The sequence below is a fragment of the Portunus trituberculatus genome, chromosome 46 (genome assembly GCF_017591435.1).
Source record: "Portunus trituberculatus isolate SZX2019 chromosome 46, ASM1759143v1, whole genome shotgun sequence".
Taxonomy (NCBI): Eukaryota; Metazoa; Arthropoda; class Malacostraca; order Decapoda; family Portunidae; genus Portunus; species Portunus trituberculatus.
Window position 1 is genome coordinate 24,442,683 of NC_059300.1, and position 15,991 is coordinate 24,458,673.

General features: G+C 37.0%; 1 protein-coding gene across 1 annotated transcript; it reads left to right on the forward strand.

Annotated features, from left to right (window-relative positions):
- The first annotated feature begins 5,986 nt into the window (after window positions 1-5,986).
- On the forward strand, window positions 5,987-13,857 carry LOC123519777 (protein disulfide-isomerase A5-like). Its single transcript, XM_045281284.1, has 4 exons — window positions 5,987-6,139; window positions 10,222-10,368; window positions 13,135-13,352; window positions 13,656-13,857. The coding sequence occupies exons 1-4, from the start codon at window positions 5,987-5,989 to the stop codon at window positions 13,855-13,857; spliced, it is 720 nt and encodes a 239-aa protein (XP_045137219.1).
- Window positions 13,858-15,991: the final 2,134 nt, after the last annotated feature.

Here is a 15,991-nt window from a genome sequence, read left to right on the forward strand (position 1 = left end):
GGATGTGTGTAGATATGGAGACGGAGCCACACGAGTATGATACCCAAGCCCTGTAAAATTACAACTAGGTGAATACGCTCACACACACACTACAAATTCATAAATGGCAAAATGAAGAACAAGGACACAATAGAAAAAATAATTGAGGTAGGGAAGATATACCAATGGCACCAATCGCTATCTGTGTAGTTTTCATTGTTCGCCAGCTGGTTTAATTCACAAGTTGGTCCTGCCTATCGCGCTGAACTGTTGCTCTTGTGGAAGCCCTATTAAAAAATATATATATATACAGATATTCATGCCTACATACCTCATAATATAAACGTTTGGTTATTTATCTATGTGTCTGAATGAAAATGACATAAAAATATGCAAATATATGTTCCTAATGGTGCAAAGTATGGATGTACCAGTGTCCCATCATATTATTTTTTGTAAGTCTAATAGTACATATATACCTTATCACAAAATTGTCAGAGTTTCTGCATAGGATAATGCTCCACTCAAAAGCGTAGAGCAAATATCACTGAGTAGCATTTATAAAAAAACAATTTTCGAGTCTGTGCCGAAATAACCTGGCCAACATTACCGAAACCGAATTTTCCTAACTGAATCACAACAAGCGAACTTGGTATGCCTTTTGATCTCAGAAAGTTTCTCAGAGTTGGCACTGTCCATTTTCTAAGTTCATCCTCACTAATATCCATAGTATTATCCATAGTGAAGTCGTTGTGTAGCGAGTGTGGCGATGGCTCTTAACACGCTAGATTTGTTTACGTTTCGATAGAACAATCTCGGTGCATGTCAGACAATATCCTCTATACTGTTAATTTCTTAAGACTATTAATTGTTGTAATTTTCTGTATGAATATAATTTATATTAATTTTATGGAAAGAAAAAGGCATTAAAACTACGCTTTACCTATTAATGATCTTTTCTATTTTTTGTCCCAGAAATGGAGATGGGAAAGAAGAGCGCTCGACATATATATAAACATTTCCACTTTTTTAGCTTATATGCCACGAGTACATTCTTAGAAAGATTATAACTATTTTATTAAACCATTTAATATTTACAAAACGTTCAGAAAAGTACATTCCAGTTGACCAACTTGCTGTGAAATAATTAACCCATCTGGCGGTTGAAGGCACCTACATAGCAGATCGCGATCGGTCCCATTAGAGAAGGAAATGTGTGAAATAATAAATTAGAGCTTCAAAACGGTGTTCACTGTAGAAGATTTTATAGAACCAAAAAGGACATTGCATTGCCAAGGATTACAGGAAATCACAGTGCACAAAGAAGATATTAGAAGATTATTGGATAGTTTGGATGTCAGAAAAGCAATGGGGCCGGATGGTGTTTCAGGCTTGGTGTTAAAAGAATGTAAAGAGCAACTACTGGATCCAATTTGGGATATAATTATAAGTTCACTAAATGAAAGGAAAGTTACACTAGAATGGAAAAGAGCCAACATAATACACTCGACCCTCGAAACAACAGACCTCCCATCAACGAATTTCGGAAACTACGGACAAATTCTGGAGTCCGGTTTAATCTACGGGTGAATATTAAAATGCGCGCGATTGTCTGTTCCCAGCAAATTATTGTCCGGTAGGTGGCGGGTCGGTCGCGTCATCAGCTGTTGGCCGCCATGTTTAATCTTCAGTCCATGTGTTTTCAACCAACAGCGAACATTGTCTAGTGCTTACCACGGCTTTTTTATGCATTTGTACTCTTCCCACGAGTGCTTAACCTATCCAAAATGCCTCCTAAACCTAGTAAACTAGTGAAGCATAATCGAAAGGCTCTTCCAGTGGCTGCTAAGCTTGATCTAATACAAAAATTAGAAAATTTTACGTATTTTATGTACATTTTATACAGTTTTTTACATACTTTTGCAGTCTACGGACAGGGTCGTGCACGCATTTGTCCGTTGTTTTGAGGGTCAAGTGTTCTGATATTTAAAGAGGGAAAGGCAACTGAGCCATTAAATTATAGACCGCTGTTACTTACAAGCATTATGGGAGTTGTGTGAAATAATTATCAAAGAATAATGGGTTGAACATCTGGAAGAAGAACAAGTGAACAGTTTGGGTTCAGGACAGGATGGTCATGTGTGTCAAATTTATTAAGCTCCTACTCAAGGGTAATAGAAGGACTGGATAACAGAGATGGATGGGTGGACACAGTATACAATAAGTCCTCGTTATTCGGTACATATGTGTTCCTGAAAACCTTACCGCAAATCAAATTACCGTATACCGAACCCATTATAACATGTAATAATAGGGGATGTGTTCCAGTATGCCAAAAGTCACCCCTACAGACATGAAAATACATGAAAATAGTCATATAAAAAAATGTAAAGTACTGTGCAAAAGAAATAAACAGTGTTTTTATTTACCTTTCACTTGCCAAATATTCTATCAAATGATGTCCCTCCTGAGGCTAAGGGACAGTAGGGATTTCACGCTTACTCATAATATCCACATAAAACATGCTTTAAGGATTTCACTTGTGTTCAGTGGGAAACACGGGAAGAGACTGATTGTTGTGGTGGCCGCGCGTCGTGTTGGCACTACAGTACGATGTAAACAAAACACAGGCACATACTATATCTGTAAATTTTTCTTACCATAAATATAATTGAGGGTAGTAATTACCAAACACCGTAACTGTGAATTTACCGGATAATAAATTACCGTATAAGGAGGACTTACTGTACCGGGACATAGAAAGGAGTTTTGATAAAGTCCCTCATGGATGACTACTTTGGAAACTAGAGAACATAGGAGGACTGCGAGGAACTTTGTTAGAGTGGACAGGGAGATGAGAACCGTGATCAGAGATATATATTCATCTTGGGGTAAAGTAACAAGCAGAGTGCCACAAGGGTCAGTGTTAGCCTACATTATGTTTCAGATTTATGTAAATGACATTCACAATGGGATGAACAGTTAAATTAATCTATTTACTGATGATGCAAAGCTACTAAGAGTTATCAAAACCCAGGAGGACTGTTTGTTGTTACAAGATGATATAAACAAGATCTATGAGTGGAGTAAGAAATGTCACATAATGGAACTAAGAAAGAGCAAAAGAAGATTGATGTGGGATTATTTGATGGGAGAGGAATAAATAATGAAGACTAAAGTGGAAAAAGATCTGAGAGTGATTATACAGGAAAATCTGAACCCTGAAAAACTTATAAACAAGATATTTGGTATACAGTAAGTCCTTGTTATACAGTAGTTCTTTATCCAGTAAATTCACAGTTACGGTATTGAGAAATTACTACCCTCGATTCGATATATGGTAAGAAAAATTCACAGATATGGTATCCGCTCATGTCATCCGAGAGAGCTCAGCACAGGGGAGCAGGGGTGATGATGTCATCCATGCCACACCTCCCCGCCACTCACAGTACTGACTTTAACTTGACCACCCTTGGAGCCTGTTATCTCTTTCTCTCACCCACCTTTTTTTTTTTTTTACTGCATTACATATTACTTACATGCATTACTAATTAGATGAATAAATGGAATATTAAAGGGTCTATTGTAAGAACAAATATATTCATAATAATTATGGCAAACATTTAAAGCCTACTACTAGCGGCGAACCATGCAGCAACTGATAAAGGGCACAGATGGGCCTGGCAAGCCCGCTATCAGAGAATGGTGGAAGTCGTATAACATCAAGCACGCCTTAGATAACATCAAGTCATCTTGGGACAAAGTGAAGACGTCTACCATGAACTTGGCGTGGAATAAAGTATGGCCAGAATGCGCGCATGACTTCCCAAGCTTCGCTGAAGATGACATCGGTGTGATAAGAAATTATATAGTAAATCTGTGCCATTGGGCTGGCTTCGGTGAAGTTGATGATGATGATGTTCAAGATCTTTTGGAAAGCTATGATGAACTTATAGAGCTAGACAAGGCATCACAGGAGGCAGAAAAAGAGGGAGACGGGGAAGAAGAACCTGTGCATGGCCTGGACATCAAAACACTTGAAAAATGTCTCGGTGGTATCAAAAAAGCTCTGGAAACCCTGAAGGAATGTGACCCAAATCCTGCCAGGAGTAGCAAAGTGGCTCATGACATAGAGAAAAGTGTCAGGATTTATCAAGAAATCTGTGATGAAAAAACAAGAAAAACCAAACAGTCCTCCATCTACTTGTTCTTCAAGCCAGTCAGACATGCTGTCTCTGTCACACCTGTCGACCCTGCTACAGCTGGCCCTTCCACATCCACTGCCAACGGTTCTACAGCTGACCCTTCCTCCATATCCTCTTTCTTCAAACCAGTGAAACGTGCCGACACTGCTACAGATGGCGCTTCCACATCTGCTTCCGACAGTGCAGACGACGTCTTGTCCTTGTCTGCCCACTCAGCCGAAGATGAGTAAGGGCTGAAATCCCTACTGTCCCTTAGCCTCGGGAGGGACATCATCTGATAAAATACATGGCAAGTGAAAGATAAATAAAAACATTTTCTGTTTATTTTCATGTATTTTCATTTCTGTAGGGGTGACTTTTGACGTGCTGGAACGCATTCCCTATTATTACATGTTATAATGGGTTCGGTATATGGTAATTTTGATTTGCGGTTAGGATTTCAGAAACGCATATGTACCGTATAAGATACATATGCAGAAGGTTAGATAAATTCATGGATGGGGAAGATAGATGGAATTAGGTAGATTAAGCACACTGGGACTGCCTCTTATAGGCCTGGCGGCCTCTTGCAGCTTCCCTCTTTTCTTATGTTCTAATGTATAACAAGGACTTACTGTATCGTATAAAATGTTGACTGATATTAGAGTGGCATTTCAATTCATGGACAAAGATATGATGAAAAAAATCATCACAAGCATGATGTGTCCAAAGCTAGAATATGCAGCTGTGGTGTGGTCTCCAAGCTCTATAAAAGATATAAGAAGATTAGAACGGATACAGAAGATTGCTACAAAGATGGTGTCAGAACTAAAGGACCTAATGTATGAAGAGCGGCTGAAGGAAATGGGACTACCAACCTTACAAAATTGAAGAGAACAAGGAGATCTAATAACAATGTACAAGATAGTCAATGGCATTGAAAAGGTAGACAAGGAAGACCTAGTGCTGTTGATAGAAGATGAAAGAAAATCAGGATGAGGCAGTGTGTGAAGGATATTGGAAAATACAGTTTTCCACACAGAACAGTGAAGTGGAATGCGTAATGAAGTTGTTACAGCATGTAATGTGCATAACTAAGGAAAAATTGGATAAATGGAGACATGGAGACAGGACACTGAGTCCTGCTCCAACCCTGTACAATACAACTAGGTAAATACACCTAGGTATATACACAGAAATGAAGCTAAGGAAAAAAAAAATGAGAAAAGGATAGTTCGAGAAGAAGAAATTCTACTGGAGAGTTCTAGATATGAGACTGAAGAAGTGGTATCTTTGGGAAAAAGAAGAGATATTGGAAGAGTCAAGAAATTAAGAGTGGCATACAAATATAGATGGGTTGCTGTCCAGTGTGTTGGAGGTTATAGACTACTTAAAGGAAAAAAGACTGGATGTGATGTGCATAGTAGAAACAAAACTAAAGGAGGAAGTCTATGTTAACTTTAAGGAAGAGGTATATAAAAGTTGGAGAAGAGACAGAAAGAGAAAAGAGAGAAGAGGAGTGCTAATAATAGTTCAAGATAATATATGTGTAGGAGAAGTGCACTATGGGGATGGCATGGCAGAAGTTATGGGAGTAGCAATCAAGACAGAAGGGAAAAAATGGAGAATCATAGTCACATATGTGCCACCAAAGATAAGTACATGGAGAGCAGAAGAACATAAGAAAATGCAAGGAGAGGCGATTAAGTGCTTGAATAATATGATACTGTTAGTAGGAGACTTTAATTGTAAAGGTGAACTGGAGAGAGATAGAAGTAATGGGTAATGTTGGATCATGGAGCGAAGAGTTGTTACAGTTAACTATGGTGAATACACTGGATCAGTGGGTGGAAGAATCAACACGGTTCAGAGAAGAAAAACCATCATTGCTTGACCTAGTATTCACAAAGAAGCCGGAGCCTCATCCCAGCATACAGTACCTTAGTCTGATGGGAAGAAGTGCCCATGTAACACTAGTATTGGAAATACAGGAAGATATGATAAGATACAGAGAGGAATACAAAAAAGATATATTGAATTATGCAAAACTGAATTTTGGAAAGTTAAGAAAATTTTTTGGTTAAATAGATTGGAGGAATATTATGAACAGAAGGACAGTACAGGGGAAATATGAAATATTCCTAGAAAAATATAACAGAGTGAAGAAATACATACCTATTTGTAGAGTAAAAGAAAATATACAAGCTTGGTACAGTACCAGATTTGTAGAAGCTAAAAGAAAAAAGATAAAGCTTGAAAGAAACTCAAAAAAGCAGAGAAATGAAAACAACAAACAGCAGTATAAAGATGTGAGAAATTAATATATTAGAGTGAGGAGAGAGGAAGAAAGAAACTTTGAGAAAGATGTGGTGGGAAAAAGTGATAATGAAACCAAGCTTTTATACAAGTATATATATGATAAGATGAAAATTAAGGAAGCAATAGAAAAAATAGTTAAAGGAGGGAAGACATACCAAACAGCAGAGGAAATGAGTGAAATAATGAATGAGAGTTTCAAGACTCTTCATTGAAGAAGAGGATTTTACAGAACCAAATAGGACATTTCACTGTCAAGGCTTGCAAGAATTCATAGTGCACAAAAAAGAAATTGGAAGACTACTAGAAAATTTGGATGTCAGAAATGCAATGAGAGTAGATGGTGTGTCAGGCTGGGCACTAAAGGAATGTAAAGATCAGTTATTAGAACCAGTTTGGGAAATGGTTACAAGCTCATTAAAAGAAGGGAGAGTAGCTACCACTGGAATGGAAGAGAGCCAACATAATCCCAATATTCAAATTACAGACTGGTGTCACTTAAAAGTGTTGTAGGCAAAATATGTGAAATTCTTATCAAAGAAAAATGGGTTAAATATCTGGAAGAAAAACAAGTTATATCGAACAAACCATTTGGGTTCATGACAGGAAGGTCATGTGTGTCAAATTTTTTAAGTTTCTGCTCAAGAGTAGTGGAAGGACTGGAGAGCAGACATAAACAAGGCATTTTGATAAGGTCCCTCATAACAGACTACTTAGGAAATTGGAGAACATAGGAGGACTGAGAGAAATAATATTAGATTGGTTAAGGGATTACTTGACGGACAGAGAGGTAAGAACTCGGATCAGGGATGCATAGTCATCTTGGAGTAAAGTATCAAGTGGAGTGCTGCAGGGGTCAGTGTTATCCTCCATTATGTTTCAGGTATATACAAATGACATACAGTATGGAGTGACCAGCTATATATATCAATTTATTTCGTGATGATGCAAAATTATTAAGACAAACTTTATGAGTGGAGTAAGAAGTGGAAGTTAAATTCAGTACCAAGAAATGCCATGTAATGGAATTAGGAAAGAGTAAGAGAAGACCAGTATGGAATTATTTGATGGGAGAGGAACAAATAATGAAGACTAAAGAAGAAAAAGATCTGGAAGTGATTATACAAGAAACGCTGAGCCCCGAAAAATGCATAAGTAGAATATTTAGAACAACATATAAAATGTTGGCTAATATTAGAGTAGCATTTCACTACCTGGATAAGGATATGATGAAAAAAAATTATTTTGAGTATGGTATGTCCACAATTGGAATAGTGGCATAGTCGCGCCAAGCTTTAAAAAGGATATAGGAAAATAATGGATCCAGGGGATGGCTACAAAGAATGTGCCGGAAATAAAGGACCTAACATATAAGAAAAGGCTGAAGGAAATGGGACTGCCAATCTTACAAGATAGAAGAGAAAGAGGGGACCTAATAACAATGTATAAAATAGTTAATGGCATTGAAAAGATAGACAAGCAAGACCTGGTGCTGGTGGCAGGTAAAGCTGGAAGGACAAGAGGCCATATAAAGAGAATCAGGAAGAGGCAGTGTGTGAAGGATGTTGGAAAATACAGTTTGCCACATAGAACTGTGGTAAAGTGGAATGCATTGAATGTTGTTGTTACAGCACATAATGTGCATAGCTTTAAAGGAAAATTAGATAAGTGGAGATATGGAGACGACATTATGAGCCCCGCTTGAACCCTCTACAATACAGCTAGGTAAATATACACACACATGGGAAGGGGAAGGAGAACATTAAGAGTCATGTATACAAACATAGATGAGTGGGAAGTGAGAGGTTATATGTTGAAAAAAAGACTGGACGTGTTATGTATAACAGAAACAAAGTTAAGCGAAGACATCCAAGTATATTTTATAGAGCAGGGATATAATTTCTGGAGGAGAGACAGAAGGGGAAAAGCAGGAGGAGTATTGATAATGGCTCGAGAGGAGATATACACAGGGCCGCCGTGGTACAGTGGATCTGTGCGTGCTTTGGGATCCGAGGGGTCTCCAAGCGCAGGTTGAATCCTGTCTGGTCTGAGTGTGGGTTGGGCTTCCTCACTGGGCAACGGTTTCCTAGCGGGTGGGCTTTGAAATAGGAGGTACCCTTAATAAGTATCCCCTTTAGCCCATAAATTCCCGTGAAAACCCCACATGGTATAAAAAAAAAAAAAAAAAAAAAGTACAATACGGAGGTGCACTGGCACAGGTTTTAAGCATAACAATTAGGACCAATGGGAGGGAAGAAAAGGAGTATCATAGTAACATATATGCCACCAAAGACTAATACATGGATGCTTGATGTACACAAAGAAATGCAAAATGAAGTGCTAAATTGCCTGGACAATATGTTAAGAAAGGACAGAAGAGTGCTGCTTGTGGAGATTTAAACCATAAGCATGTAAATTGGGAAGAAACTGATACAAACAGTCATGCTGGATACTGGGGGGAAGAAGTGTTATAACTAGCAATGATTTAATTCGTTGGACCAATGGGTGAAGGTCTACATATACAAGGTATAGAGGGGAAAAAGAAACATCTATGCTGGATTTGATTTAAAAAAAAAAAAAAAGAGCGCCTTATCCAACCATCAAATATCATAGCCGTATGGGAAAAAGTGATCATGTGGTTCTAGAAATCTAGAAATATAATGAGGGACACAAATAAAAAAAAGATTAAATCACTCCCAAGACAAATTTTGAAGGATTAAGAAATTGCTTTAGTAGTATTGATTGGAAGGATACCATGCAATTCAAGATAGTTCAAGAGAAGTATGAAATATTCCTAGACAAGTAAAGTGAGGGGGGTAAAAGGATATGTTCCTGTGTTTAGAATAAAAGAGCAAAAACATGTGGTATAATGTTGCATGTGAAAAAGCTAAGAAGTGTAAGGATGCAGCTTGGAGAAAATTAAGGAAGCAGCGAAAAGAAGAAAATAGGAAGCAGTATAAAGCGGCATGAAATGAATATACTAGAATAAAAAAGGAGGAGGAGAGAAATTTTGAAAGGGATGTAGTACTAGTGAAAAGATGTGAAGAGGAATCCAAGCTTTTTTAAGTATATAGGTAAATGGAAAGATGACAAAGAGAGAGACCATTATTAAGTTAATTAAGGAAATGGGATATATGAAACAATGAAAGAAATTAGTAAATTTATGAATGAGGGCTTTAAATCAGTATTTAATGAAGAGGGGTATTTCATAGAACCAAACGACTAAGTGATGCAGGAAGAATTAAAAAGTGTTGTGGTGCATAAACAGAAACTTAGCTGATTACTGGAAAAGGTGAATGTAAGAAAGGTAATGGGGCCAGATGGAGTGTCAGGATAGACATTGAGAGAATGTATAGTACAACTGGTGGAACCAATTTGTGATGTGATCAGTAGCTCTTTAATGGAAAAGAGCAAGTACAGTCCCAATATACAAAAGAGTAAAAAAGACCAAGTCTCTAAATTATAGACCAGTGTCAGTGACTAATGTTGTGGGAAAGATCCGTGAAATTGTAATTAAAGAAAATGGTTTTGAATATTTTGAGGTAAATGAAATAATGAATAACTTCCAATTTGGATTTAGAAAAGGAAGCTCATTTATAACAAATTTACTAGGCTTGTATACATGAGTAACTGATGAAGTACAAGGAAGAGATGGATTGGTTGACACAGTATATTTAGATATTAAAAAAACTTTCAACAGAGTACCACATAGAAGACTCCTATGGAAAATGGAACACATTAGAGGAACACAGGGAAATATCTTAAACTGGATGATGGACTACTTAACAGAAAGGGAAATGAGGATAGTGATAAGAGACACCCATCTAATTGGAGCACAGTCACTAGTGGCATACCACAGAGTTCAGTGATGGCACCAATTATGTTCCAAGTATGTATTTATGATATACAAGAGGCTTGAATAGCTACATAAATTTGTTTGCAGATAGTGCAAAACTCCTGAGAGTAAGTAATTAGGAACAATGAGGACTGTATGGAATTGCAGAAAGATATTGACAAGATCTGTGAATGGGGCCAAAAGTGGAAATTAGAATTTGATACCAGGATATGCCATGTGATGGAAATGGATAAAAGTAATAGAATACCTATATGGAAATACAAAATAGGAGATGAGGTTATAATGAAAAAGAGGGAAGAGAAAGACCTGGGAGTGATTATGCAAGACACCCTGACTCCAGAAGGACACATAAATGGGTTATTTGCCATGCTGATGTTCAATTACATGGATAAGAGTATGACAAAAAAGATCATAACCACTATGACAAGACCTAGACGAGAATATGCACCAGTGGTGTGGTCACCATATATACAGAAGGACATAAAAAAACTAGAAAGAATGCAAAGGACCACTACAAAGATGGTGCCAGAAATAAGGGATCTTCCCTACGAAGACTGAAGGAAATGGAACTACCAACTTTGAAAGATAGATAGGAGAGAAGAGATCTAAAAGCGATGTATAAGATAGTAAACTGTATGGAAAAGATAGATAGACAACACCAGGTACCACCGACTGAGGATGGAGATAGATGAACAGGAGGACACTCCAAGAAGATCATGAAAAGTTTGTGCGAGGAACATAAAAAGTTTAGTTTTCCAAATATGACAGTGGCCATCTGGAACAGCTTGAGTGTAGAGTTTGTAGCAGCAGTAAGTGTGTATAAATTCAAGGAAAAGTTGGATAAAAGTAAATATGGAGAGAAATCACTATGAGCCTCGCTTGAACCCTGTAATATACAAATAGGTTAATACACACACACACACATACACTGTCCCGTCTTTTAGCATCTTGTAATCACTGATAGATTGGCCATGAGGAGGCTTCATCAGGAATGAAATCTGTCTGGACACACAGAAGCTTAAGTGTGGCACCTATATTGATGGGGCAAGATGATCAAGGCCCAACTGGATTTTATTTGACTGGCTATTATTGAAATGGCTGGCCTTGGTTGATAATTTTCTTCAAGCACATTATTTCCTGAATGTGTTTTGCTTGTTACTTTATTTATTTATCATTGTTTATATACAGTGGTACCTCGACATACAAATTTAATTCTAATTGTTATGTTTGATGTTCTTGTGTGCGTGTGACGTACCTCAACATACAATTTAATTCGTTCGTGACGATGTATATAAAAAAAATCGTATATCAAATCAATTTTTCCCATAGAAATTAATGGAAATAGAATTAATTCGTTCTTGTGATATGAATTTACCCCCCAAAAAATTAACATGCTTTAAATACCAACCAAATATAGATTTAATATAAGATAAATACAATGTTTATTGTATGCATGATATAAATTAACTATATTGCCCAAAATAACAACTTAACCTGCAAAACTCGGGACACATCGATAGACGTTCATCACGCAAGACTTGGGGCACATCGATAGATGTTTAGGCTTTTTACAGCTATATTTTGGCTATTTTCTTCCCGTTTTCTTTGCTTGTGAGCTGGCAACACTCATCAGGAGTAAACATATGCTCTACGTCACTGTGTCACCAACGATGGATGGTGGGAGCGACAGTGATTTCACTGTGTCTGATTCCGCCACCTCAGGTCGCGCCTTACTTCTATACCTCGGGTCTCTCGCCATGTTACGGGAGACAACTTTTGAATGAGAGTGGTATCAGAGAGAGAGACAGAGAGAGAGAGAGAGAGAGAGAGAGAGAGAGAGAGAGAGAGAGAGGCCCGTTTTCTCTCGCTCTAGCCAAGGCCGCTGAACCCGATCGGACGCAAGGCCACGTAAACCGATGATACCACCTCATTCAACCTGTGATATTTTGGTAACCATGACATCTAGAGACTTCTGTTTTTTGCATTGCAAAGAGGAAGAGTTGCTTGTGGGCAGAACACCATTTGTACTCACTCGTTTATTGAATTTCTAAGTGTAATCAGTATGTGAATACAGGCTATTTTTGTTTGTTTCTCACCAAACTTTTACTTTTGGGACTGTCTTGAGTTCACAAAACTTAAGAAAAAAATACACACTGCCGAGGAGCACAGACACATACATGCACAAAGGATGAACAATGATACACAATGCAGGCTGAATGTTTGGGTGGACATGGGTAGCTGAGCGATCACTGCGCCACCTACCGATGGCTATTCGTATCTTTAAAACATCTTCGTATTTCAAGGCGTAAATTATATGAACTTTTTCGTTGTATATAAAAAAAAATTGTATGTTGAAATAGATAGATGTATCTCGAGGTATTACTGTAGTTAATGTGAGTATTACATTCACTGTTTGAGACATGGGAAATATTAACTCTTTTGAGGACCTCCAATGAGCATTAAAAATTGAAAAAGAAAATTGCTAATTTTGGTGTCAGGAAGTAATGTTGTCAAGAGTTGTGCTTTGGTACAGGGGAAGCACACGTGCTTTGGTGGCCAAGGTATATCCATGCACATGGGTTCAAATCCTGGCCACGGTCTGAGTGTAGATAGGGCTTCTTCACTCAGGGTAACGGTTGCCTAATGGGTGGGCTTTCAGATTGGAGGTTTCCTTTAGCCTGTAAACTCTTATGAAAAATGCATATGGTATAAAAATAAAAAGAGAGAAAGTTACTATATACAGATATTATGAAGAGTAATATTACTAAGTTATTTTTCTTTTTCTTTTATATTTTTCAGGCACTTACAAAACTCTTGAAAAAAGAAAGATCATTTATGATGATGTTTTATGCCCCATGGTGTGGATTTTGTAAGCGTCTTAAGCCAGACTACTCGATGGCTGCCACAGAACTCAAGGACACACACACCCTGGTGGCAATGGATGTCAACAAACCAGAGAACTCGGCTGCCAGGATAAAATACAATATTACTGGTTTTCCAACACTTATGTACTTTGAGTAAGTTTTTTTTTTTTTTTTTTTTTTTTTTTTTTTTTCATAAATGTCATACATGTTTTTGATAGTCCTGAAATGTTCTCAATCTCCAGAAAGAGAATTTGTCATATTGAACATGAATATTTGATGTATGTGCATTTCATGTTCTCGGCTTCTAAGTAGTAACATTTTGAGTCAAATAAGACTATAGAGACCGTAACTAGTTATATCTAATCTTTATGTACACATCATCATCAGTTATTGTGGAAATGAAAAGTAAATACAGTGAGAAACTATAATACCCACCTTAACTCTCGTTCCTCTAAGAGACGGAGCACCCAAATATACTTACGAGGGGGAAAATAACAAGGCTGGCATTGTAGCTTTCATGAAGAACCCTGGCAAGGCCCCAGAGAAACCCAAGGAAGAGGTGTGGTCAGACACCCCAAGTGATGTGATTCACCTTACAGATGGCACCTTCCATGAATTTGTGAAGGTATTTTCTCTTTCAGACTTTCTATCTCTTTAGTATATATATATATATATATATATATATATATATATATATATATATATATATATATATATATATATATATATATATGTATGTGTGTGTGTGTGTGTGTGTGTGTGTGTGTTATATATATATATATATATATATATATATATATATATATATATATATATATATATATATATATATATATATATATATATACACATATGTGTGTGTGTGTGTGTGTGTGTGTGTGTATATATATATATATATATATATATATATATATATATATATATATATATATATATATATATATATATATATATATATATATAGTACTGGAGGGTCTGTGTGCAAGGCGGGTCTGTGCATTATGTCCTATGTTAAGTCCCATAACACAAACAGAGAGTGGAAGTAACGAGGCAAAGTTAAAATTTTTCCAGCAATACCTTTCCAGTGTTGTGTGCACACCAGAGAGAACTAGGCAGTATGTTTTGCACCATAAATGAGGTATGTTGTGGTCTGCTAACGGTTTCGATAGTACATATGAATGTTAGCGGTAGTCACTGCGCCACCTATTTTCATACGAAACTAATATAACTTGTCGATGAATTCATCGTTATTATGCCTGGCTGTCAAATGGTTGAAGATAAACATGTCTAGTCTCAACAAATAAGAAATTGTGCAGATAATGCGTAAGCCCTTACCCCTTGGAGGGTAACTCGCCAACCAGGGTAGGGCATTAATAGGCTATAGTAAAACAAAATTGTACTGGTCCACAGGGTGAGGCCGATAATCTGTGTCGATAATCATTAATTCAAGGAAAACAGAATAACAGTTTTCTATTCAATTTAATGCATGAATTGACAAAAAGAAAAATATTGGATGGGGGTACCCAAAAGATTTGAAGATCTTTGCAGGTGATTATGTCGTAAGTAAATAAATACAGTAAAGATGCTGGTTATAAAAGTGCAAATGAGACTAGTAATTTATATGATATTTACTGTTATGTCCTCTCAAGGTACCCAGTCCAACATAGTGAGTGGTGAGAAGAAACATAAGGTGAGACAGCATTTTATTTCAGTTATTGCCCCAAGCTCCACTTATTTATTGAACACCATTGGATGCAGAGACTTTTTTGGCTGTACAACACACAATAAGACAGGGAAACATCAGTGTGTACTTCTGTTGTGGCGACCAGAAAGTGAGTCAATTTGCCCATACGTGCCTGCCTAGTGACCTGACTCCCCCCTTCCCCAGGAAAAAAGTATAAAGCTAGTTTGCTTCTATTTTTTTTTCTTGACAGGCAATGAGAATGATTTTGATAGCTTGTGGATAAAGATAAAGAACTTAAGAAACATAGCGCCATAACCCGACATAACCTATCACAAAACCCACCTGTAGGCACACTGGGCCAGCGTAACCTGCTTTCACTTGCAGTACTCCATACTGAGAAACTGTAATGATGGAGGACAGTGCGATATCCGCCATCATAGCAGATACAATTTTAGACTACTGGTAAAACTTTCGTGGTCATATTCCAGTCTGGAGGTGTCATAACTCATATTGTCTGTTTAAGGTATTGCAAACTACCTCCTCTATTCTATATATATGCGTGTCTGTGTGTGTGTGTGTGTGTGTGTGTGTGTGTGTGTGTGTGTGTGTGTGTGTGTGTGTGTGTGTGTGTGTGTGTGTGTGTGTGTATATATATATATATATATATATATATATATATATATATATATATATATATATATATATATATATATGTTTAACATAGAACTGTGGTGTATATTTTCATTTTCATGGTTTATTTTATGTTGTTCTGTACTCATTAGGGCATAAATTTGCAGGAGATGGAAAGTAGAAATAAAGATGCAAATTAGAGCTTGATGAATGGCAGATGGAGGATAATTGCCTTATCAAGAATTAGGGCTATGGAGCTTTCCTTATTCAGAGAGTTCTTGAGCAGATTGAAAGGTTTCTACTGACAGAAAAATGTATCACATAAGAGGAAAGTGTTGGTCAAATGAATTGTTGCTTAAATAAAAGAACTCAATATATGTTGTACAGAATATTTTGTGGTATCCTGCCTTTGTAGGAGAACTACTGAATACTAGTGTTGGTAATTCATGTGAAGTTTGAGCTAGATGATATATATATA

Bases quoted from the DNA above. Each gene is read 5' to 3' on its own strand.
- LOC123519777 (XM_045281284.1), top strand. From the start codon at position 5,987: ATGGTGAATACACTGGATCAGTGGGTGGAAGAATCAACACGGTTCAGA. The intron at 6,140-10,221 runs GTATTGGAAATA...GGAACACATTAG, and splicing joins GAAGTGCCCATGTAACACTA to AGGAACACAGGGAAATATCT. The intron at 13,353-13,655 runs GTAAGTTTTTTT...CGTTCCTCTAAG, and splicing joins CCAACACTTATGTACTTTGA to AGACGGAGCACCCAAATATA.